The sequence below is a fragment of the Mesoplodon mirus genome (genome assembly GCF_964341445.2).
Source record: "Mesoplodon mirus genome assembly, chromosome: X".
In the NCBI taxonomy this organism is placed as follows: Eukaryota; Metazoa; Chordata; class Mammalia; order Artiodactyla; family Ziphiidae; genus Mesoplodon; species Mesoplodon mirus.
This window is the reverse complement of record NC_138981.1, coordinates 13,094,006-13,121,051: the sequence shown is the minus strand read 5'-3', so window position 1 is coordinate 13,121,051 and position 27,046 is coordinate 13,094,006. Positions and strand designations below refer to the sequence as shown.

At 42.8% G+C, this 27,046-nt stretch overlaps 1 protein-coding gene across 1 annotated transcript in view; it reads left to right on the top strand.

Moving 5' to 3' along the window:
* Positions 1 to 6,398: 6,398 nt before the first annotated feature.
* Positions 6,399 to 27,046, top strand: part of GPM6B (glycoprotein M6B) — a 156,764-nt gene continuing 136,116 nt past the window's right edge. The window contains exon 1 of the mRNA XM_082610569.1: positions 6,399 to 6,497. Within this exon, the coding sequence (XP_082466695.1) occupies positions 6,494 to 6,497 (4 nt within the window). The 5' untranslated portion in view covers positions 6,399 to 6,493. The remainder of the gene's footprint in view (positions 6,498 to 27,046) is intronic.

The window sequence follows — 27,046 nt, the reverse complement described above, 5'->3', positions numbered from 1 at the left end:
CGCCCCTGCTGCCCCCAGGCTGGATGCTTAGGGTCCCTGCCTTTAGAGTGCTATGCTTTTCACTGTACTTCTTGTCTGCCCTCTTCCATTCAACCTGCCTGCTCTCAGGATGGCTGATCACATGTAGGGCAGCCAGAAAACCATCTAGAGTCACACTCAAGGTTCTGAGTGATCTTTAGTCTTTGGGGGCATTTGTAGTCTTAAAAGATGTGCATTTAAGCTCATTTTTTTCCCTAATGAAATGATGAACTGTCCAACTACATAGGATAGTTAATTTTTGTTAATTTCCTGTTGCTTCTTGCTACATTGGGCTCCATTTGCTTACTACTCAAGGCCACCTAACCCCTGTCCCTCACCAATTAGTAAATAAACATCCAAATAAAACACAGTGTAATAGAAGAATGGAAATCAGTAACCTCCCTCCACCCTCTAGCACAGATGCGGAGCCAACTGAGGGCTCCCCTGCCTGCCTAAGAGAAAATAAGGAAAAAATTTGGACCAACACTTCCAATCCCTTTTGGCACTGCAGGATCTCGGAATGCCCTCGCCTTAAAGCTGCTTTCTGGCTACCTCAGGGACCCATCAGCCTCCCCAGGGTAAAAGGCAGAGATAACAATACTAGCTTCAGCAGCAACAACGTCAGCATCAATACCTACCATTTATTGAGCCTCCTTTAATCCCTACGACAACTATATGAGGTAGGGACCATGATTATACCCATTTTACACATGGGTATGTCTGGAGATAAGGTCTCAGGAGCCCACAAATCATAGAACTAAACACCCAATGGACATAGCTGCTTTACTTAATTATATATCTATATTTATATCTATCTATAAATAATACATAACATACCTGTGATAACAATTAAACAGAATAGTAGGGCTTGATGAAAAACAGCCTCACAGCCCTCCTCTCCAAACTGATGGCCTCGCTCCAAGAAGCAATCTCTCTTAACTCTTTCTTGTTTGAGTTCCTCTGGAGATGCTTCCGCAGTCTAGACGCAGGGAGGTGAGACAGTTTGGATACTGGTGTGGGCATTTGGGGTTGTCACTGTGATGGGGAGGGGGCGCTATTGGTACTTAGTGGGTTCAGGATGTGCTGACAGGCGTGCAAGGCACAGGAGAGCCTTGTACAATGAGGACGTGTCCCCATTTCTTCATCAATTTTTTAGTGTCCTCTGGACATTTATATAGCTGAAAAATCTGCTTCTAGTTATCAGGACCTAAGAAATAAGTCCATCTGACATATAAACACAAGATACTTTGGGGTGGTTTTAAGAAATGTAGATTTTCTTTTCAGGACTGCAATTGCCATGTCAATTGAGGGAAGACTGCACTTTGTTTTGCTTGAAACCTTACCAAGTTGTTCGCCATTTTGGAATGTCAGGACACTGTTGGCAAGACCACCCTTGGTATTTGGATGACCAATACAATACACCTCTGTAGGGCTGGCGTCTGAGCTGTCCCACTCATGGGGATTCTACAACTCAGTTGCTCATCGGATGACTTCATTCTGTCTTCCGGTGCCTGAGTGTTTACACATCAAGAAAACACTATTCATTTTAAATTACTTTCAGTTCTTCTTTATATTATAATTGAGGTGTTGTATTGATCTTTTCTTTCATTTGGATTTCATTTGTGGAGTGCCAAATAAGTGCTTATAAATGACATCAGATCTGATGGGGTTGGGAACAATGGCTCTGATCTTGATAATATGCTTAATTCTCTCTTTCTTGATTTATCAACTTTAGACAATATCTACTGACTCCTTGACATGAATGATGAGGATCTACGTCACTTACATCATCCCTCCTCACAAATCTCTATTTCTTTTTCCATCAAAGTTTGACTGTATCCTCTGATCCGCGCTTGAGCACCTGAGGATCTCAATAGTGCTGCTTTTTCATTCATATTCTCCCATGTCCCCCTTTGTGTCATCTGTGCTTTCATTGGCATAGTCAAACATTGTCAGGGTTTGCTAATATTTTCATTTAGTTCTGCAAACAGAACTCAGTCTTTTTTTTTTTTTTTTGCTTTGTCATAAGGTGACTATAAAAGTTGAAAACTAATTCATGGACTTCCTATTAGTTTGAGAAAGCAGCTGTCTTTCTGAGTGACAGGAGAAAAGGCTAGAAAGGCTAGAAATTATGCCTGATGTGCTGAGAAAGTAACTAGAGAAGCAAGAAGCTGAGAGGAGATTTTAAGAATCAAACATCTGGGCTTCCCTGGTGGCGCAGTGGTTGAGAGTCCGCCTGCAGATGCCGGGGACGCGGGTTCGTGCCCCGGTTCGGGAGGATCCCACATGCCGTGGAGCGGTTGGGCCCGTGATCCATGGCCGCCGAGCCTGTGCGTCCGGAGCCTGTGCTCCGCGGCGGGAGAGGCCACAACAGTGAGAGGCCCGTGTGCCACAAAAAAAAAAAAGAATCAAACATCAAGGAAGATTCTGCCCATTAAGGAGATTTTTGCTGGAGAGACAAGCCTCATGAGTAATTATGAAACAGGAAGCAATGATGTGCACACATGTGATTAAATGCCCCCCAAAAGATTAGGGCAGACAAAATGTGTCCTTACAGTTTGTAATTAGTTGTACTCCTAGATGAGGCATTGAGGGTCAGTAAGAGCTCAAATTGAATAAAATCAGTTGGAAATATGATTTCATTGATAGTCTAAAATTAATAGGAGACTACCTCTACTGTGGAGTAAGGTACAACTATATACTTTTTTCCCCTGATTATAAAAGTAATCTTGCTCTTTGTAGAAGTCTGGGAAAACACAAAAGGGTATTAAAATATAACTAAAAACTCCATTAATCCCAGAGATAAACCCTGTCAATATTTTGGTGTATGTTAATATATTGATATATTAGTAAGGGTAGGGCCACTGCTATAACAAATAGGCCCCTGAATACATAATGGTTCAAACATCACAGCAGTTTATTTCTGGTTCACATAAGTGTCCAGGTCAGTTCCAGGCTGTCAGTGTATATTGGGGAGGAGTGAGCCTCTGCTGCACAGAGTCATTCAGTCACCCAGGCTGGCAGAGGCAATTCCATCTCCAGCCTGTGGTTTCCGAAGGCACCCTGGGTGTCAATGTCACGTTTCAGCTGAGAGGAGGGGAAAGCATGTAGAAGCACATGCTCTGGAGACTCTGTGGGGAAGGCCTGGAAGTGGTGGACATCACTTCTGACTTCATTGGCTAGAACTCAATCACTTAGCGCCTAACTGCTAAGAAGTCTGAGAAATGTAGTCCAGCTGTGTGGCCAGATAGAAGATAGATGTTTGGTAAGTAGTAATCTCTACCCTAGTGTATTTTCTTTCAGTCTTTTCCAGTACATATATATATGTACATATGAATATGACTAGGATTATATTGCACATTCAGCTTTTTACTCTGCTTTAAAAATAATAAAACAATCTCTGAGCACTTTCCCACATAATTCTTTGCAAACATGGCTGCATGATACCTGATCATATACAGCAGGGTTTCTCAACCTCAGCACTATTTTTTAAAAAAAATTTATTGGAGTATAGCTGATTTACAATGTTGTGTTAGCTTCTGCTGTACAGCAAAGTGAATCAGTTATACATATATCCACTCTCTTTTATTTTATTATTTATTTATTTGTTTGTTTGGCTGCACCAGGTCTTAGTTCTTTAGTTGCGGCACGCGGGATCGTTCCCTGACCAGGGATGGAAACTGGGCCCCCTGCATTGGGAGCATGGAGTCTTAACCACTGGAGCACCAGGGAAGCCCCTATCCACTCTTTTTTAGATTCTTTTCCCATATAGGACATTACAGAGTATTGAGTAGAGTTCCCTGTGCTATGCAGTAGGTCCTCATTAGTTATTTATTTTATATACAGTAGTGGGTATATGTCACTATTTTTTGACATTTGGGGCTGGATCGTTCTTTTGTTGTGGCAAGGGCTGTCCTGAGCATTGTAGGATGTTTAGCAGCACCCCTGACCTCCACCGACCAGATGCCAGACATTGTTAAGTATCTCCTGGGGGGCAAAGTCATCCACAGCTGAGAACCAGGGAGCTAGATCAATGATAATTTATGCAACTGCATACCTTCTATCAAATAGTTGTTGCTTCCTTTCTTGTTTTTATTGTTTGATTTGCTATTACATCTTGCTCTGTGCTAAACATCTTTTTACATTAGTTTTGACTGAAACAGTCATTATTTACTCAGGAGAGAGTCCCAGAAGCAGATTATTAGACCGGAGGCTATGAATATTTTTAAGTCTGTTGATACATCCTGTCAAATATCTTTCCAGAAAGGCTCTACCAATTTACTCATCCACCTGCAACGTAGTCTTGCTTTATTTTTTAAAGGTTTTAGTTATGTGAGAAAAATGGGTTATTATTTTAAAATAGCATTTCTTAGACTGATAGTCAAATATGTACATTAGCTCTCTTCTGCACCCGGTCAGTAGTAGCCTTGCTAATTTCCCAACTGCTGTTTTGTTTTTCTTAAGGGTTTTGGGGACAACTGCTTGTTGAAATCGGTCCATGACACTTCCAAAGTGAGTAAAAGTTTCTATTAAAATGTGGCTTTCCTTTGACAGTGTGTACACAATGGCTATAACTTGGTTTTTAATCACAGCATCCCATTGTGACTGGCTCCAGTATTTGGACAGCTGTTATTTCTTTTCTTTGGTTAAAAAAAAAAAAAAAAAATTCAGGACTTCTAGGGAATGCCGGAAAGTGGACCAAAGGGTTTACTTTCATCTCAGTGCACACAGTCTTAGAGTTCTTGCTTCCAGAGTGGCTGAGGGAGGTCATATCTTGCCAAAAGACTATTTCAGATTGGGCGCCCAAGTCCCGTTCTGTTGTTTTCACTGTCTCCTAGGAGCCTCCCAAGATGTAGGGACCAACCAAACCGAACGCTGTTCCCTAAACCAGGACTTAAATGAACTCCTCGTGGCCTTCACCCACTTGCAGGTGATCCCAGTTATTGTCAACTGCAGTTGGATTCCTGCATGCAGGTGCTTTCAGGCCTCTTTCAAATGGATTACTTTTCTGTAACAGGACAAAAAGTTAAACCTGTGAGCTCCCTGCTGTTTTATTACTGCATGAAGATTGGTTAGGAATGAGGGTTCCCTGTGGGATTGTGAAAACGAGCCAGTGATCTGCCTAGCACAAATCTGTCCTTTTCTGCAAAATATTATTAGGCTTTCTAGAGCTTTGCCTTGATAAAATCTTTCCTAATCCAATACATTTCTATAGATGAAATGTTCGCCTCCTGCACCCTTTCTCAGTCCTAAAGCCTCCTTCTTCTGGCTTAAATGTCCCTTAAGTGTACTATCTACTGTTGCTGTTTATGTAACCTTCTGTTCAAGTAACACGATGTATTTTCAGAACAATGAAAAAGCACAACATAAACTATCAGGGGGGAAGGTTGGGCTCAGAAATGTCTCAGAAAGCATTAACCAGAGTAAAACCGCAGGGATCTCACAGCTTTGCTAATACCTTTGGAGACAGGAAAATTCTTGTCTAAGGAGACAGAAGGAATTTAAGACCTGGATACTGTTAAACCATTAATTCACTTACAGGCTCAAGCAGGAGGCCTGAGCCGCAGGAGAAGGGGTGCCTTGGGTGGGTCTGCAGAGTCTCCCAGAGCCTGCCAGGGGTGGGCTTCCAGGGATCAAGCAGGCGGATTACGGACACCATCAAATCTGTCACCACCCCAGATGGGAGAGTGCCGTCTGTGCCCTTCTAAGCCATTTGTTACCCACAAGTCAGTGTTGACGACCTTGGCCGCACATTGGAATCACCTGGGGACCTTCTGGGGCACGAATGCCTCGGTCCCGCCCGCTGAGGCCCAGATGAAATCGGGTTTCAAAAGCTCCCCAGCTGATTCTAATGTACAACCAGGGTGGAGACCCACCGAATTAAGTAGCTCCCTGCAGCCCCCGCGTGAACAAAAGGTTCCGGGACTGTGGATTGGGGCAAGGCTGCTCAAACACAGGGAGTCCTTGGAGCAGTGCCTCGGGCCTCGGTTTCTTTATCTGCACAATGGGTGATGAGTAGGACTGCAAAGGCCCCTCCAGCTGTAATAGTTCTCTTCTGGGACGCGGATCGGCGCCTCCGAGATCCAGGCAGCCCGCTCCCCTCTCTCCCCATCCCCCCGCTGGCTTTTCCGGTTTCCGCGCCCCTTGGCGCTCGCTCGGGGGTCCCAGAGGAAGCCGCAAGCTTCGCCGCCGCCTCGGCGCGCGCGCTGCCCGGTTGGGGCCCCGGCTGCGGGCGCACAAAGCCCCCGGCGCTGACGTCAGGGCCCCTCTCGGCGGGGCCGGCCCCCAATGCAGGCGGAGCCGCGCCGCGCTCCCACCCCGGCCCGGAGTGAGGACCAGCAGCCAGCCCGGCAGCCCAGCGCAGCCCGCCCGCCCGCGCACGTGCCCGCCGGACCTGCAAACTTGTGCCACCGCCTCTGCCCGTCCCCGGGGAGCCCGAGCGCCAGCAGCCCGCGCCTCCCGCCCGTCTCCAGCCATGGGTAAGTCAACGCGCTGGCCCCGCGCCACCGCCACTATCACGGCCACGGCCTCGCGCCCCCGCCCCGCCCCCGCTCAGGTGGGGCCTCCCGCGGGTACCTCCGCGACCCGGCCCGGGTGAGAGGGTGGGGTGCGGAGGTGGGAGGGGCGCGGCGCAGGTGTCCCGAACGCCCAGGTGCGCGTCCCCGCCCTATCTCGGGGGCGTCCCCACCCCGGCGGCGCTCGGCTGCGCCCGAGGGCGTGCGGCTCGCCGGAGGGGAAGAGAGGGAACCCCGGGAGGGGGAGTCCAGGGCGCGGAAGGAGCGTCCCGGGCTGCGGGCTCCTGCTTTATTTTCAGGGGGTGGGAGAGAGTAGCTTCTTGCCCTTTTCCCGGGACGCCCTCTTGTCGCCCGAGCTCCGAGTCCGATCCGGTCCCACCGTGCCGGCGTCCTGTTCGCCTTAAACCCACCTGAAGCCAACGCCCAGTTCCCCAGCCCTGGGGTCTTCCGAGAGCTCGTTTGGGAACCATGAGCCTTGAAACCAGGAAGGTGGGAGGGAGAGGGACAGGAGGGGACTGAGGGTGAGCCTCTTTGTCCCCCGTTTCAACTATCAAAATAATGACCTGGGAGCAGGTGGAGACGATGTGCCCCGCGGGTTTCGATGCAGCTGGGGGCTCGACTACTCAGGGTGAAAAAGCCGAGCTCTGGGGATTGAATATCTCCCACCTGGCCCGGGGCAGATAACAGGCGGCTGTAGGATTCTGTCTGTCACCTCCTGACACCCCCGAAATCCTGCTGTCAGCAACATGTCGTTAAATGGGGACGCTGTATCGCTCGGAAAACTCGTAAAGAGTGCGTTGGAAATCAGGCTTTTTCCGCTGCACCCCTGGAAATGTGCTTGGGAAAGGGTTTTCTTTCCCTGCTCTGTAATCTTTCTCTAGTAGCAGACAGACTCCAGCCACAAAAGCCACAAGACTCAGGAGCCCCTCGGAAGTATTCCTAATGAGGGAGTCAGTGCGTTTAACCATTGCGGCCCCTGGGGAGGGCTCGGGAATTCCTTGCTGAGCCCCCGGCCCCGGCCCCCTACCCCCATCCTACATTCCCTGTGCTATTGATTGAGTGTGTAGGTGGTAATTTTGTACCGATTAACATTTCGGTGAGGGTTAGTAAGGAGGGCACATTATTTCGCATTTAAAAGGAAGCTCAAAGATTTTTAGAGTTCAATCTTTTTTTTTTTTTTTTGGTTTTTAAAAATTTACTAGGTGATCAAAATCAGGAAGGAAATAAGGCCCCCCAAATCCAACAGGACAATTTCTTACCAAAAAGTTAAGGATGAGATAGGATAAGATCCTTCTAGAAAGGGCAGAATTGCATGACCTGTATCTCTGGTTCGTACTTCTCTTAATGCCCGCACTGAGTGGTCACAGCCTGTAACTATTTGGGCAGTGCTTGGCACAGACGTGTTGAAGTTACACAGAAGTGCAGGCTTGAGGAAAGCATTAACTAATTTTCCTGAAATAAAGTTATCTCTGGTGGGTTTTTTTTTGTTGTTGCTGTTTTTTGTTTTTTAAAGCTAGGCATTTGGATTCGTCCGGGTTAGAAATTGAGCGTCGAATTACCACTTGGGGACCTTCTTGGGAACGGCTTTCACAATCCCTGGTTTAATTGGGGCGGGCTTTATTTTTAAGTAGGTGTGGAAGTTCCATGTGGTACTCATGAAGCAAATGCCCAAACCAGAGGCCTGTTTTCAAGGAAGTACCTTGTGTCTGAGACAGTTATTGCTTCTACACTTCAATTACCAATTTATGTTAATTTGTGCATACCTCACTGGTTCTGGCAGTCTCCTTGGCTTTAGTTTTTAGTTTTTACATTAAAAAAAAAAAAGGTTCCCTCACGTCAGAAGGGAAACATACTGATTTCCTTTGGTAGGTTCTTAGTAAATACACCACAGGGCCATGAACTGGTTTTATTTTTCCAGATGTATTTAATTACCGAACATACCCTGATGAATGTTGTAATTGAAATGATTTAACGCTGGGAAAACTCTGACCATTTGTCCACTGGCAGGGACTTTGGTTCTTATACAAGTCACTTCCTTCATGTGGTATCAGTTAATTTACTGGTAAAATGGGTGAGGTTTGTGGAAATAGCTGATACAAGTCCCTTTGGACTCGTTTTAAGGTATTCAAAATCTTTAGGTTGGCAAAGAAAATAATGAGCAGTGGTGGTGCATGCAGTTTTATCTTTCAATGCATCTTAAAAGAAAACATGTTTTTCAAAAGTTGTTGAGCCAGTTGACTTTTTTTTAATGGCTTTGTTGAGATAGAATTCACATACCATGTAATTCACACATTTAAGTGCGCAAAGTCAGTGATTTTTAGTATATTCAGAGTTGTGCAACCACTGCCACTAGCTATCATTGTCATCACCCCCAAAAGAAACCCTGTACCCATTAGAAGTCCCTCCCCATTCTCCCCACCCCCCAACCCCTAGCAACCACTAATCTGCTTTCCGTCTCTATGGACTTGCCTGTTCTGGACATTTCATGTAAATGCAGTGAGCCAATTGATGTTTGAAGTGTGTTTGACTATTCAGTGCCGTTGGTTGTTTTGCACAATGGGAAGATGTCGATGTACTTTTTGTATGCTGTACAACACCTAAATGAGTCAGTTGAAGCTAATTATTTCACTGGCTGAAGAGTTCCACATTTGGCCATTGTGCACGTGTATGCTCCCACTTGCCCCGAGCTCGCGCTCGCTCGTGCTCGCTCGCTCTCTCTGTCACTGTTACTCTGATGGGAACTCAGGTTGCCTAATAGAATTTTGAGTCTGTTGCTTCTTCATAGGCCTGAAGACATACCAACTAAATGGATTCCCTGCAGTAACCTCTTATGAGGCATTTGTAGACTATCCACCCAGCTTTGATATGGATCGTGTATCCAGAGAGAAGTGCCAATTTTGTTTCATTAGTTGCCTGTAATTTTAAATGAAAATTATATGTGAAATCAGATACAGCAAAACAGCTAAATAGTTGTTTTGATCCGTTTTTGTGATAGGGAAGTTTTTATGAGGATTATGAATTTAAACACAGTCAATCATTTCACTAAATAGCATTTAAAAAAAACTGGTTGAGAGCAGTTCTTTAACTATAATGTGCCTACAAGTCATCTGGTGATCTTGTTCAAAAAGCAGCGTCTGATACTCTGGGCCTGGGTGGGGTCTGAGTTGCTGCATTTCTAGCAAGCTCTCGGGTGGTGCTGGTGCTGGTGGTCCCCAGGGCCAGGAAATAGAGGGAAAGCAGAGCAAGTCCGAGGCCCGGGTGCCTGCCCCAGCAGTTCCACGAAATTACCGTGTGATTTGGGGTAAATCATTTTCTCTTCTTAAGCTCAGTTTACTGCACAGTAAAAGGACTAGATGAGATCATTTCTTTGGGCCCTTACAGGTCTAAAAGGATGTAATTTAGAAAAAAGAAATGAGAGGGTCATGTTAGGCTTGACAAACATGAGAAAACAGCTCCCTAATTATTTAAACAGTTTGTTTTCATGAAGCCAGCATCACTGGTAGGTGCGTTGAACGCTGGCATCTTGACGTGCCCGCCAACGGGACAACTGGCCCTCCTCCAAGGAGACTGGTGGAGGAAGTGTTCACCCTCTTTAGGGCCTCCAGCTTTGGCTTTTCCTGCCCTCTTCTCTTTAGAGCTGACCGCTCCAGAGAGCCTTTCTTTTTCTTAAATTTTATTTTTATATATATATTTAACATCTTTATTGCAATACAGTTGCTTTACAATGGTGTGTTAGTTTCTGCTTTATAACGAAGTGAATCAGCTATACCTATACATATATCCCCATATCCCTTCCCTCTTGCGTCTCCCTCCCTCCCACCCTCCCTATCCCACCCCTCTAGGTGGTCGAGCTGATCTCCCTGTGCTATGCGGCTGCTTCCCACTAGCTATCTATTTTGGTAGTAGTATAAGTCCATGCCACTAGAGAGCCTTTCTTGATTCTACACCCAGGGCCCAGGCCATCTTCAGAGGCCAGAGTCAGAAGGAAGCACGTACACTGAGGACCCACACATACAACATTTGCTTCTGGAAGTTTGCTCAGGAATTCAGATGCAGCTGGAGACGAAGGAATGGTACCTTAATGGATAGCTGGGCAGGAAGTATTCCCAGAATGGGCTAGCCTCCCTCCCTCGGAGTGTTAAGACCTAGTAACAGCCCACCCTCAGGTCCAGGAGAGAGCGCCCTTCAAGTCTTGGGATGAGGACTGAAATTTTGAATAAAACTCTAGTCCGATAGCACAGAGTACTGTTTGTGACAAACAGGAAGTAATTAATTACTTGGAAATTAATTTTTTGCTCCAGCAAAACACTTGCCCAAACCACTTGACCCCTCTAAGGGGTTCTTAGAGGACATCCTTATCTGCTGCATCCGGGGTCAACCAGTTAGATGGTTTATTGAAAATGCCAGAGTGGTGAATCATTTAAAGTACCATATATGTGTCTTACGCATTTTATTTAATTTTAAACATTAATTCACCAGAATTTTGTTGTAAAGTCAGGGTCTTTGAGTGTGAGCCCTGATTGAAATTTCTTGAAGTCTTTCTTGTGTATAAATCACAGCCAGAATTCAATGGCTTTTGATTTCCAGTTTGATCCTTTTAGAGGGAGAGCCAACGTGTGTGCAGCATCCTTTTAGATCACCAACCCCACTCCCCTTAAACCTTTAAAATTGTCTTGCCCATACTTATTCTAGCAACTGTTTTTCCAAGTGACTCATCTTTTAAGGCTTTTCAAAGCCAATCAATCTGGTTTTCAAAGAAATAAAAACTTTCTTTTGGCACTCATTTTATTAGTTTGTGTAACACCTAATTAAATTTCATAATTCTAGTAACAAGTACAACTGGCATAAACAGGTTTGAGAGTAAATATAACAGACTCTTCTGAGGTACACAGTTCAGCTGGTGGGACAAGTAGTACGTAGATGTCTTGGAGAATAGCCTAGAAACCAAGTTCTGTGGACGATGGTCATTATGGTTTACAAAAAGAATACAGAGTATGGGGTAATTGGGTGGGTCCATTAGGTGAACGTTGGTAAGAGAGCTCTTACTGTATCTTAAGCCAGTGTCATCCATTTAATAACTTTAACATAATTTTTCTGGTTACTATTAGCTGGCTTGTTAGTGTTTATAATATGGCTTTTCTGTTCAAATGTCAAATTTGTCAAGAACAAAGATTGCTTTACTCATTGTTTTATCCCAGTGTTCATTCAAATAATTGACGTATTGTAGGTACTCCACAAACATTTGTTGAAGGGATAAGGGTTTTATCATATAAAATGCATTTTATTAAGGTTTGTCTATATTATAAATGTATAGATTTCAAAGTATATAAAATTACGTATGGCAAACTGTGATAAACTAGACTAAATTAAATAGGGCAAATGACATTAATTATTCTTTAATAACATTAAAACATTGAGCACAGATTTGCACAGAGTAATAGAATTTCAGAGCTTGAAGTCACTTTAGAAGTAAATTGGGGACTTCCCTGGTGGTGCAGTGGTTAAGAATCTGCCTGCCAATGCAGGGGACACGGGTTCAATCCCTGGTCTGGGAAGATCCCACAGGCCACGGAGCAGCTAAGCCCGTGTGCCACAGCTACTGAGCCCGCGTGCCACAACTACTGAAGCCTGCACACCTAGAGCGTGTGCTCTGCAACAAGAGAAGCCACCGCAGTGAGAAGCCCACGCACCACAGTGTAGCCCCCGCTCGCTGCAACTAGAGAGAAGCCAGTGTGCAGCAACAAGACCCAGTGCAGTCAAAAATATAAATAATTTTATTTTTAAAAAAAGTAAATTGATTGCTGTAGGCATATACAGACACAAAAACAATTTAAAGAACAGTGTGAATGTTATTTCATTACTGTTTTTTGCCTTTAGCTTTTTTCTTTTAATGTTATAAAATACTTTCCTCTGGTGAAGAGTACTTCCTCCTTGTCAGACTTTTGAAGTGCAAAAAAGCTTGGAGTGCAACATTGTTTCAGTGAAATTCCTTATTGCCCTGAGGATTAAAAGGCAACAATGGTCTTGAGTTTTCATTCTCAGCTTGTGTAATTGGGTTAAATGAATACCTACCACAGTGCCACGCAACAAGCATGTGCCAATCTGTAAGTGTTTGAGTTCCTGTTACTTGGCCATCACCACTTAGGCTTTTGGGAATATAAGACACCTGCTCAGTCAACAAGCGTTCAGAGCCCTACTCAGATGAGCGAGGTACTGTGCTAAGTCTTGAAGCAAAAATAAAAGAACAAAACCCAGTCCTGTCCTCAGATCACCACAGTTATTTTGGAGATGTGGATAAACAATTATAATAGAAGTACAAGGTCCTGTCGAATAATTTCCTCTGTCTGAGGGATAAAAAGAGGGTGGGGTGGTATTTCTGAGAGGGATTTTCTGGGGAGGGTGGTTATCCTTGATCTGAGTCTTGAAGGATGAGTGGGATGACAGGAGTCAGTGTCCGGGAGAGGACATCCCAGGCCCTGGGTACAGATGTGCAAGAGCAGGAGGTGTGGCAGAGACCCCTGCATGGGGAAGTTGAGGTGGTGGGCATGGCCTGAACGTGGGCGAGTGGGGAGAGCTGAGGCTAGAAGAGAGGCCAGGCCAGACAGTGAAAAGCCAGGAAAGAATCTGATCGTCACCCTGTTGGTCACAGAGAATCACAAAGGGATTCTAAGCAGGGAAGTGACAGCTGGAGAGAAGTGACAATCTACCGGAGGAGATAAAAGAAACCCAGACTCGGGTAGCTTGTAGGAAGCTTCTGGGGGAGACTTGTATTTGAGGTGTGTTGAGAAGGGTGGAAAGGATTAGGGTACGCGTGGAAGAGAGGTAGGAGTGAGCAAGGTTTACTGGTGGGATCGTGAAGAAACTGGCCTGGCCATAGCAGAGAATGGGTGTGGGGAAAAGTAGGAAAGGTGGGGGAAAAAAAGATGGGGGGAGGGGCACTGAAAGACTGGATGAAGAGTAATGCTTTAATTGATTACACATGGACACACAGAGGTGAATCTTGCAAGAATATTTATAATCTTGTCTATTGCCTCCTCCCTTTCAAAAGATAAAGTGGAGAAGGAAGGAAGTGTGAGCCTTTTGCGGATGGAAAGAGTCTCTGGTGCGACTCCAGAGGGGTTAGGCACTGAAATGAAAGCCAGTTCTTGTCTATTTATACATTTGATTATTTTGAAAGTGTCATTATTTCTTCCTTACATATTTGAAAGAACTCACCAGTGAAGCTATCTGGGTCTGGAGTTTTCTTTGTGCAGATGTTTTAAACGATGAATTATATTTCTTTAACAGAGATAGTACTATTCAGATTTCCTGTTTCTCTTTGTTTCAGTTTTGATAAGTTGTGTTTTTCAAGGACTTATTCATTTTATCTAAGTTATTAGCTTTATTGATATAAAGTTCATAATATTTTTGTATTATCTACCTAATCCTGTTGTCTGTAGGATCTGTAGTGATGTTCCCCTGTTCATTCCTAGTGATGTAGGTAATTTGTATTCTGTTTATTTTTCTTGATCAATCTTGGTCATTTATTTTAAAGTTTATTTTAGTAGGTTGATATTACATCTGATAACTACATCTGATAGATGAGCTGATCACTTAATTAAAAAGTATATTTTCTAATAATCAAAAAATAGGATTTTAATGTCTAGAAGTAAAAATTGCTTGGTTAAAAACAGAATCTGCTGAAGGAAAAAGTATTTAAACCTGATCTTTTGAATTTTACTCTTAATGGCTCTATAACTGTATTTGAACTTGGTTTGACAAGATCTGTTGTAAATGATCTTGCATTAGAGTTATTGCTTAGTATTTGCTTGTGTATTTGTTTTGTGTGGGACTGTTAAATTCTACTTTCCTCTTCGGAGCAACTGGAGACAGATACTGAAACAAAAGAAGTTGTCTTTCCTTCCCTTTCAAGTGTACTTTTAGATCAGTGTTTCTCAGCCTCAGCACTTTTGACATTTTGAGCTGGATGATTCTTTGTTGTGAGGGACTGTCCTGTGCAGTGTAGGATATTTAGCAGCATTCCTGGACTCTACCCACTACATGCCAGTAACACTCCCCAAGTTGTGACAACCAAAACTGTCTCCAGGCATTGCCAAATAACAACTACTGGGGGGCAAAATCACCCCATATTGAGAGCCACTGCTTTCAAGTAAGAGGAATTGAAAACCTCTTGTGTTTCACAATATTATAAAATCTGAGTAATGGCATCATGGAAAACTTGGTTGAGCACACCTACAGAATAGAAAAATCTCTGGTTCAAAAGATGTTATCCTTCCAAAAGGGATACTTGATTTTTCAAGTTAAAGGAAGTTAGTTGTTTTTTTTTAAACCCTTTTTCAACATCATCAGAGAATCTGGAGATACAGTGGCGAGCCTTGCAGACCACCTAATTCACTCTTTGGAGTAAAATGGTACCTAAACCATCTCAACAGTGAGAGCAAACACAGAGTGTCTGGCTTTCCTTGGTAAATTGTTCTGATGTTCAGGATGCTTTATCTCTGAAAGAACCGAGTCTATGTGGAGTTCCTTGTGCTCGCTAGAGTTGGTTTCATTATCCTTTGTTCTCTTCATTAAGTAGAAAGACCTCAAGGATCTAGTCACATTTCTTAACATCCTTAATTACCTTGATGGCCTTTCCAAATTTAGAATTCATCTCCTTAGCTATAATCAAATCTACCCAGATTAAACCTTTAAGGCAACCTCCTGAACCCTCTGTTTCATCCTTAGGGTCTGTAGTAATGACTTCATTACATTTTTCCGTGTGTTTGAGAAATGCAGGAGTTAAAGGGACTGATTTCCCCCTTCTTGCTCACAGAGATCCTTTTTGAACAGCCATTGATCTCCCTGCCCTCAGATGGAGACCTTAAATTGGTGTTTTCTGAGGGATCTGAGCACACTTGCAAAATAGTTCTAGTGTACAAAGAGCAGGAACCTTGGAAGTGCAAGTCAGAAGGAGCCGACAAAATCTGCTATTTTGTGTGTGTATCAGGTCACCCTTTTAGGTTTAGGACCGTGGTGTTTCACGACTCCCTGAAAAGAATGTTTAAATGGAGGCTTTTAAAATGGCAGCTTAAATTCAGGCATCTGTTCCTTCACACAATGAGCAAAGAATGGAGATGTAATTAGCAAAGAAACTCACACCCTTAGGATGACCTTATTGATGCAGCTGTCTGTTACATTTTCTTTTTAGTTTTCTCCTGTGGAATAGTCCGACAGTATCCATAGTTAAGTAAAGCAGAATTCAGAACATTAAAGAGATGAGTTTTCATTCCATGAATTACTGTCATTTTGCAAAGCCACTGTCCTGGATTACCAAAAACTGTTTTGAGCTCTATTATATAATGATATTTTGTCACAGATAATTTTAGATGTTTTGCAAGAGGCACAAATATTATAAAAATCACTTTAAGATTCGGTATTGAAGTATAATACACACATAAAAAGTGGGCAGGTCATAAGCATACAGCTTGATAAATGTTTGCAAACTTAACCAGTATATAAATTAAGAAGCAGAATATTACCAGCCCCTCAGGAATCCCCTGCAAGCTCTACTTCAGGCAGCCCCAACCAAGGGTAATCGTTCCTAATTTTTGCCAACATACTTTGGCCAGTTTGTGCACTTTATATAAATGGAATCATACAGGATGAACTCTTAGGTCTGGCAGCTTTTGATCAACATGAATAACATTATTTTAAAACTCAGTGATGTTTTCTGTCTGGAAAATAGACCTGTTTCTAAATCATTATGGTTAAAAGCATTTATTAAATGCCTTCATGTGTAGAGCTGTGCTAGGGAATACATCAACCACTGGTTCCTACCCTCTGTTTTTTTTTGTTTTTTTTTTTTTTGCGGTACGCGGGCCTCTCACTGTTGTGGCCTCTCCCTTTGCGGAGCACAGGCTCCGGACGCGCAGGCTCAGCGGCCATGGCTCACGGGCCCAGCCGCTCCGCGGCATGTGGGATCTTCCCGGACCGGGGCATGAACCTGTGTCCTCTGCAGAGGCAGGCGGACTCTCAACCACTGCGCCACCAGGGAAGCCCCTACCCTCTGTTTTAAGTAGAAAACATTGCCACAGCAGGTGTGAGAAGGACTTTGAAAATAATTGATGGGAGTTGAGATGGGTACTTGAAAAAGCATACAGATGACGGGATTATAAAGATAAGGTACCCCCACTAGCCACCTCGGAAATGGAAAAATACATCATGAGGGTTTGTGAATAAAGAGGAAGTTGTCGATGTGTATTTGTTCAGGATACGATCATTCCGAATATTTTCTGGCTTCAGGGTATAAGGTTGTAACAGATGTTAAGACCTCCTCCCAATTAATTTCCTGAAGAAGATAGAGTTTTAGGAATTGTCTGAATTAACAGTAGTTAGTGAACTGTTGGTTAAGTGGGTGTTCCAGGTGTAGTGCAGGTTTGGAAAAAGGGTTGAAGGCCTGGGATGATTTCTGGTTATCCTCCTGAAAACTCTTAGAAATAGATATAAAACTGTTTTTGCTAAATTACCTTTTCTTCTTGCATTGTTGGGACTTAGTAATAATCTGCCTTCATTCCTTCAATGAGGAGTTTTGTCATCTTACTGAAGTCACGATATAGTTGTTACCGAACCAAACTTGGGTCCTCTCGCTTGCGCACAATAAAGCCAATCTACTGGCCCTGGGTTGTGGTGAGGGAAAGTGCAGCATTTATTGCAGAGCAACAGGCAAGGAGTCTGGGACAGCTAGTGCTCAAAAGACCCGAACTCTCCAGTGGGTTTCACTAAAGCATTTTTAAAAGGCAAGGTGAGGGAGGGGAGTCCCCGGGTGTGTGCTCAGCTCGTGCACAGTTCTCTGCTTGACTGATGGTGAGGGAACAGGGTGGTGTCACAGGGGTTGATATTATCAGCCCTTAGGCTCCAGGAGGCCTGGGGGCTATGTGCTTATGGGCATCAAGCAGTTAACATCTTCCTTTTGGTGGGGGGTTTACACATTTGTAAAACAACTCAGGAAATGTGCATCAGGTACTGTTATCTAGGTACTTCCGAGAGAGGAGGCAAAGCAGAGGACTTGGGGGGAGGGGTCTGGCCCGGGAAGGCCCCATAGGGTCCTGCTCGATTACATAGTCAGCAGAATGAATGCTTTGTCATCACATGGAGCTGGCTTTAAATTGTGTAGTGTCACCACTGCTTCCCAAGTCGTGGTGACAACGTACACTCCCACCAGGAGTGTCTGAGCATTCTAGTTTCTCCAAATCTTCTCCAGCATTGGGTGTTCTCACCGTTTTTAATTTTTTCAAGAATCTGATAGGTATGAAGTGGTATTTCATTGTTTTTTATATGAATTTCCCTGGAGAGGTTGAAACTTTTCGGTAGGTTATTGGCCATTTGGGTTTTCTCTTTCATTTATATCCTTATTATTTTTTTCTATTGATTTGTAGCAATTCTTTATACATTCTGGATAATAACCCTTAGTTAAATGTGTTGTCAGTATCATGTTGTCAGTATCATCTTTCTCTCTGTGGCTTATCTTTTAATTTTGTTGAGCACATCTTTTGTTGTGCTGAATATTTTTTATTATAATAAAGCTCTAATTACCAGTCTTTTCCTTTATTCTTCTATGATTTGTGCCTTTTATTGTAGCCTTGTTTTAAAATTGTTCCTATCTCCAAGGTCATGAAGATGTTCTTCTACTATATATTCTGTTTTAAAGCATGCTTTTAAGGGACCTACTGTATATAGCACAGGGAACTATACTCAATATTTTGTAGTAACCTATAAGGGAAAAGAATCTGAAAAAGAATATATACACACACACATACAGATACATATATATATATATAACTGAATCACTGTGCTGTACACCTGAAACTAACACAACACTGTAAATCAGCTATACTTCAATTTAAAAGTGTTGCATAAAAAAAAGAAGAAAAAAAACTATGCTTTTCAGTTTTCAGTCTTTATTCCATTGGGATTTTAGTTTTTTGGTATAGTATGATGTAGAAATCTATTTATATTTTACATTTCCTATACAGAAACCACCACATAATATTTCCTCCTTTCCCCACTGATTTTTATATATGATCTCTCGTGTATTACATTTCTCTACTGTACCTATGCATACATCTCTGGACTCCATTCTGTTCTCTTGCTCTATTTTGCCATCCATCTGCTAAGATTGCACTGTCGTAATTAGTATAGATTTAAAATAAGCCGGGATATCTCCTAGAAGTTTTCTCCTCTTGTTCTTCTTTCAAAGTGTCTGAGATATTCTTCATTTTGTGATTTTGGAATCAGCCTTTGATGTTCCGCAAACGTCCCTGTTAGGATTCTGAGTGGGATTACAGTGAATTTATAGAATAATTTTCATGATAGTGTGTTCACTGTATTGAACCGTCCATTTGCATGCATGGTGCGTCCTTTCACACAATCAGATCTTCTTTTTCATCCCCCAGTAATGTTTTTGCACACCTTAAAAAAAAATCTAGTGAAGGTCCCTCATAGTTTTCTATGGCTTTTCTAAAGAGAAAAAGTAAATCAGTCGGGGTCAGAACTAATTCCATGGAATGTCATGTTTTCCTTACACAGACCTGTGGCAGATTGCAGCTGAATGTACAAAATGCTTCAGATTAATAGAGGCTGTAGGGAAAGCTGATTCTGAATTATCACCTACCAGCCTGGTCATAAGAGGTGAAGTGAGGTACTCTTACTTAAACCAACCCTTGATATATTATAATAAGATAAGAAAATATAACCCTCAATATGTTAAAATGCAGATTTCTCCTAAAAGAAAAATATGGCCCTATTTGCTCCACTGCAAAGACCAAGTTTACGTTCAAGATGCAGACTCTCAGTTGAAAGAGAAAGAAAGCAAGCCAGTCTTCCACTCATATCTTAACAGCGGTGCAGCTAAGGTTACCCTAGAGTGATTTAACCACGCCTCTTCTGTAGGAGTGTTACTTCCCCTTTTGGCAGTGTCACTCATGAAAATGAACTTTCCTTGGTCGATTCAAGATTACCTGGTTTCCCGAAGTGGTTTAATGGAAAACTTTTCCTGGAATGTTTTTACGTAGCTGCTCACCCTGCTGAGAGGAGGCCAACATCAGGCTGGGGTGTGAGCTTGATTTATTCCGGAAAGCGGTTTATTCAGCTGTCAAATGAGATTACATGTGTGGCTGTTACCCATCACTTGACAGAAATATTCTTAGTCCTCCACAAGGCCTCAAACTTTTGTTTATTTATTTGGAGGCAACAGAAATCACAAATGTAAGTTCTCCTAGAACACATCTTTGGAAATGCAGTTTTTAATAGAGTGCAGTTACCCCCTTACTATTAATGATGATGATGGCCAGAACGAGACTGGACAATTTCCACACATGCCTGCTGTCCCAGGACACCATCCCCCACCAACCCTCTCCCCTGACCCCGCGATGCACACACAGACTTCCATACGTTTAGATTTGAGTAATCCTGAAACGCCCCAGTCATAAGAATCCGTTCTTAAAATTCACTTCTTTTTGTTACATGTCTTTGTCTTGGAGTGGTCTCTCATTGTAGAAACTCTGGAATTTAAAATTGAAGTCTAATAGAAAACAAACTTATGGTTACCAAAGGGGAAAGGGGGTGGGGGAGGGATAAATTAGGAGTTTCGGATTAGCAGATACTACTTACTGTGTATAAAACAGATACACCACAAGGTCCTACTGTATAGCACAGAGAACTATATTCAGTATCCTGTAAGAAACCATAATGGACAATATAAAAAAATATATATATGTGTAACTGAATCACTTTGCTGTACAGCAGAAATTAACACAACATTGTAAATCAACTATACTTCAATAAAAAAATACTTTAAAAATTAAAAAAATTGAAGTCTATATTTAGACATGAAAGTTAAGTTCTTTTTACTTTTTATTGTCTTATTTTAGCCCTTGGGGATTTGAGCAGAAATGGTGGTATTTCTACTTTGTGATTGAATTGCTATTTCCTCAGCCTAACACGACGAGTAAGATATCATTTAAAAGAAAAAAAGGGGCTTCCCTGGTGGCACAGTGGTTAAGAATCCGCCTGCCAATGCAGGGGATACGGGTTCAAGCCCTGGTCTGGGAAGATCCCACATGCAGCGGAGCAACTAAGCCTGTGCGCCACAACTACTGAGCCTGTGCTCTAGAGTCTGTGCGCCACAACTACTGAGCCCATGTGCCACAACTACTGAAGCCTGCACGCCTGGAGCCCGTGCTCCGCAACAAGAGAAGCCACCGCAGTGAGATGCCTGCGCACCGCAATGAAGAGTAGCCCCCGCTTGCTGCAACTAGAGAAAGCCCGTGCACAGCAACGAAGACCGAACGCAGCCAAAAATAAATAAATAAATAAATTTTAAAATAAAAGAGAAAGAAAACTTCTGACCAAATAACTGTGTCATAGCTTGGGTTGTTGACTGGAAGCCTCTGCTTGGTTGGGGGCTTGAAGAGGTGTGACTTGCCCTCTGGGCAGACTCTATCCTCACAAGCTCAGTGGTAATATTTGCCAAGTCAGGCACTTATTCTTTCAAGGACTGGTGAGAAATGGAGGCCTCATATTCTTTAAGAAGTGACCATGAGTTATTTTTTGTTTGAAGAAGAGTTTGTCAGACTACTGATTCTGCGCTAGGATTGATCTTTACCCCCCAGGGGACAGTTGGCAATGTCTGGAGACATTTTTGGATGAGACAGCTGGGGTCTGGGGGAGGGTGCTGCTGGTATCTAGTGAGTAGAGGCCAGGGATGCTGCTAAATGTCCTGTGATCCCCAGAGCCCACCCCTCCCCAAACACACAGTCATATGGTCGTCACATCAAGAGTGCCAAGGTTGGGAAACACTGACTTAGACTAAACTAGGTGTGTGTGTGTGTTAATCTGCTATACAGCAAAGTGATTTAGTTATGTACATATATACATTTTTTTTTCTTTTCCATTATGGTTTATTACAGGATATTGAACATAGTTCCCTGTGCTATGCAGTAGGACCTTGTTGTTTATCCATTCTATATATAATAGTTTGCATCTGCTAATCCCAAACTCCCAATCCTTTCCTCCCCCAACCCCCTCTCGCTTGGCAAGCACAAGTCTGTTTTCTGTGTCTGTGAGTCTGTTTCATAGATAAGTTCATTTGTGTCGTATTTTAGATTCCACGTATAAGTGATATTGTATGGTATTTGTCTTTCTCTTTCTGGCTTCACTTAGTATGATCATCTCTAGTTGGATCCATGTTGCTGTAAATGGCATTATTTTGTTCTTTTTAATGGCTGAGTAATATTCCATTGTATATGTGTGCCACATCTTCTTTATCCATCCATCTGTCGCTGGACATTTAGGTTGTTTCCATGTCTTGGCTATTGTGAATAGTGCTGCTGTGAATATAGGGGTACATGTATCTTTTTGAATTACAGTTTTGTCCAGATATATGCCCAGGCGTGGGATTGCTGGATCATATGGTAGCTCTGTTATTAGTTTGTGAGGACCCTCCATCCTGTTCTCCATAGTGGCTGTATCAGTTTACATTCCCACCAACAGTGCAACAGGGTTCCCTTTTCTCCACACCCTCTCCAGCATTTGTTATTTGTAGGCTTTCTAATAATGGCCGTTCTGACTGGTGTGAGGTGATACCTCACTGTCGTTTTAATTTTCATTTCTCTAATAATTAGCAATGTTGGGTGTCTTTTCATGCGCCTTTTGGCCATCTGTATGTCTTCCTTGGAGAAATGTCTATTTAGGTCTTCTGTGCATTTTTCTATTGAGTTCTTTGGTTTTTTTTGTTATTGAGTTGTAGACTAAACTTTTGAAGTCATGAAAGGCAATCTTTGCAAACCTTTAAAACACAGAGCCTGGGGGAAGTTTCGGGATTTGGCCTGAAATAGAGCAAGAGATTCTAGACACCGAATAAAGGGTCCCAGGTGTAGAACTTGCTGAGTTCAGAAGGTGCCATTCTGAAGGGAAGCCTTTAGGACAAACCTGTCTCTGATGTAGACAAACCTAGTCCTGGTTGTCACTAGTTACTGGTGCCGATCTGGACCTACTTGTTGAATCCACTTGCGATCCATTGAACTCTTACCTTGAACAAGGCCTTCTTTATGATAAGAAGGAAACAAACAATGATAGTGTGTATGATCTAAAACCAAATCATAATCAGCTTCAGAAAATTCTTTTTGCCTGAACGGTTTTGTTTATTATTTCAGCCTCTGTCTAGCAAACTTGCAAATATTCCTGTAACAAAAGAAGATAGCATGGAACATTGCAGTGAACAATTATTTTTTCGTTCACCATTCAGTTTCAAGCAGTAGATTTAACCTTTTTATTTTCTTGTAAGAGCTGCTAATGAATAGTACAGTGGCTGGGTTAAGTAGCATATTTCCCCAACCTTGGTGAAGATATTAAGTTGAGACACTTGAAATAGACAATATTTGGCCATTTGGGGGCATACAATATGGCATTTTCATATGGTTCAGTCTAATATATAATATAGCCTAGCTGCCCAGGAAGCTAAAAAGAAGGTAGTGGCCTAAATATTCCCTCCCAAGGGACTTTTCCAGCCTGGAATTGCAGTGAGAAAAAGGAAGTGCCCGTTTATTTTTTCTCTGAAACTTTGCAGATGCAACTAAAACCTCATTCTGATGAGTCTTCAATGGACTCTGGCTTTAAGTGTCTCAGCCCCAAACCTGGGGTTTCCCTCACAGACACTTAAAAACCAAATACTGCTGTCCTTCAGCAGCTCATTTGGCAAAGCAAAGAATCGTCCCCCAGTTTATCTACCCTGTAAATGTGGATTTGTGTGCTGCGTTCCCTTTAGGTGTGTGATAACACCTGTCTGGGTAGTTGTTAAGCAGGAGATGTACGAAGCTCTTTAGTATGTTTGGTCCGTTATTTCACTTAAATTTAATGAATGCTTCTCGGTGGCTTAATATTGGCACAGAAAATTCATGATAGCTGATATTTGTAGGAACATTTGTCCTCCATATTTTTAGCTGATATTGATAAAATGTGGTAATTTCCAGGTAAGGGTCAGGTTTTTATGTCCATACAGTTGAGTTATTCCTAAACATATTTGTATCTCTATCTTACCGTGCGTTTGCAACCCATGCACCTTTGATACGTTCATGAGAAAAGTCCAGTATAATTCCTCATACTGAGGCTTCTCCACAGGTTGTTGGAAAGTCTTATTCTTTTGTAATTTTTCCCTGCTCAGCATTCCTGAACATTACTTGAAATATAAAACTGCTTTTTGGGGATGAAGTGAAGAATGGGGAAACCTCTGTCTTAGTTTCCTAGCATTAAGAATTTATCCTAATATGAAACAGCAAGCCATCCGAGCCCTGTTTATTATACTCCTTATCCTTGTATTTGGAAGCAGGTGTTTTATCATGAAAATATACATATATATGTATATATATATATATGTATATACGAACAGAAACCCTAGAGCCACCTATTGGCCAATGAAGAAACTCTCTCCTTCCTGCCTTCCGCCCGCGCCTCCAGTCCATTTGCCTGATCCCTTTTTGTGCTGTCCGCCATACTGGTGTACTATTATTTGAAATCTCTGTGATAAAAGGTTTGGCCTCTCTTGGCCCTTCCCCGAAATTGAAGAGTTGAGACGGCTTCTCCAAATAAGTACATCAAGGGAGGAAAGAAAGATTTGCCTCACTGTAGCTCATCTGCCCAGGTAACTGGGAGTTGTGTGTGCTTCCATTCTCATGAGGAAATGTCTCTATAATGTTACAGAGAAGGGCTACCGTTTGGTCATTGTCACAGTCAGATGCCATGCTGCCTGGGAAGAAAGGAGACTGGTCCAGCTGAGCCCAAGCTCTGAACGTCCACGGTAGTTCTTTGCTGTGATGCGACTGCTTTTGTTGGTCTCATCAGAGGCATCATGTGAGACATAGCTTCTTTGACCAGCCAGCTTCCCAAATTTCATTGCACACTTTCATTGCCCAAGTGCAGCTCTAACTGCAAGAACTATGGTGGTGAGTAAGAGAGTCCTTGGCCTTTGAGGAGTCTGCAGTCTGGTGGGAGAGATGGACCTGTGAGCAGAGAAATTATGATAAAATGAAAAGAAAACAACAGAGATGTATTCAGAAAAGGATTTTCTTCTGATGATAGGACCGTGCCGATTCTGCGCTGCGTGCCTACCACATATATTACCATATAGGGGACATTTCTCTCCTTTCACAAAGTAACTGGCTATTGTAATGACAGTATGAACAGATTTCAGATTTTGTTATATCTGAATGTTGCTACTTTTGCAAGTGGACATCCGGCTGAAACATATTCAGCTCGGCAGACTCAGACCTTCGCCAAAGGGCACTTTCTGAATGTAGCAAATCATCATTGATAGTTTAATGCAATTAGGAGAGAAATAGAGATGGTTGGTCATAAAGCCGATCAAAACCACAAGTTGCGTTACCAGATAAACCATCAGTGATGTCAGTAACTGTAATGACATAATGAAACATCACTGTTACATGATGCTTCTTTCTTTAGAAGCCTGGTGACACCATCACAGGAACCTGAACATTAATTAAGGTGTTGCTTGAATGCCTGACGAATTCTAATCTCTTACATAGTTTAGTCTTAAATGGAATGCTTCATTTAATAATTTCTATAATTTTATTACCTATGAAAACTTATCTTGAGGGTAGAGGAGATAGGGTCTATGTTATCGTTGCCATGGTTACTTCGTACTTAAAATGGCAGGCTGTGCTTACTTGGTTTAAAAATATCTACAGTGTGATTGCTGTAAAAATCTCTGCAAGTAGTTTGCTCATGTCCAGTGAGTCACTCCTCATTTGGCATTTCAGCGAATGACTTGATCACAGGAGTTGTTGGGAGAAATGCCAGAGGTTATTACTATAAAGCACTAAAGGTATTTTCAATTTCCACCACTAAAAATTTGAATATTGCAAAATAGCTTATATGTGTCCTTGCCATGTTTACCTGAGTGAAACAACCTTAATAGATCGTGTCGAGAGACTTGACGGGCTCAGGGATGAATTGTACTTGGGCGGGATACAGGGTGTCTTCATTCAGCTGCCTGTTGTTGAGGCCATGTGCCCACTTTTCGCTTGAGTCTCTACGACACTGGATTGGAATATTTCAGTCGATTGCTCTCTCCCTTCTGCTGTCACAGAGGTCCCATGATAGCCGATCGGCTACCTGATTTTATTTATTTTTTGAAGATGGAACCTCCTTAAAACACACACACACGAATTAATAAACAAATATGTGTTCTTTGTAAACTAACTTAAGCAGCACAGAAAGCTGCATTATTTTGCAGGCGACAGCCTGGAGTGGGTGCCTGGGAGCTTTTGGTTCCTTTGTGGATCCTTTGTGGAGTGGGCTTTGTGGCAGCTGTTGACCACTCAGAGTCTCTCCACTTGACTGTTTTGCAAATGACGAGGCTTCGGCACATTTCAAGTCCTGGGTAAGTGGGGAGTAACAATTGATGTAGATGCATCCGTGCATCCTGTATCCACGTGGGTGATATAAACATGTCGCTGCCCATGCGGCCCCCCCTTTTTTTCGTAAATATCCATTCCAGTGCCTTGGGGGCAGTGTGGGAAAGAGTACTGCTTCAATTGTGAGCGTCCCTTTCGTCCCTTCCTGCCGGCACGGAAATCTTTCTTTGGCAGAGTGTGTTTGTCTTTCTGTATTAGCATCTTTTTTTTTTTTTCTCTGATGGCTCAAATCAGCGCCCTTGATCACTGAGAAAATAAAATTATAGTCAAAGCCTCGTGAGTGAGCCTAGAGACGGCTGCCTTGGACGCCTTGTCTGCTCTGTACCCACAGCTGCCTCCCGCCCCTGAGGTTGGTCCACAGCAGCTGAAAACCCTGCTGGGCCTTTCCGAGCCCCTTAGGGGACATGTAAGTGGCAGATGCACTTAATTATTAGGTAAATTACAAATGCAGGAGATTAAGCTTTGACAAGGTTTTGGACTTGGGACAGAAGGGCACTTTGTTTTTATGAATCTACTTGGTTTTCAAAAAAAATCACAACGTAGATGTGTATCAGTCAAGAAATGGAGATACACAGATACATATATACATACATAGACTCATAAAATGAATATATGTTAAATGTAACATACGCGTCTGTAGACAGACATGTGTGTATATACACGTGTATAACATACATATCTATTACATGCAAATATCCATATATGTATGTGCACATATATGTACCTATGTATATGAGACGTATATGAAACCTTTACTGAGTCCTTACTTACTATGTATGGGCAGTGATCTAAGTGCTTTACCTGCATCAACCAGTGTAATTCTCACCATTTCACAGATATGACCACTGAGGTCGCAGAGCCAGGAAGTGGCAAGGCCAGTATTTGAACGCACGCACTCTGGCTGCATCTCTGTTCCTTACTTCCTCCCGATGGAGGTGGTGCATTCAATATCATTTAATGGTATGGTTGATTTGGTTTGTTGGGTGTTGGTGCTTATAACCACGGGGACCGTTGAACTGGTGGTGGGCAAGGGAGGGATGTGGA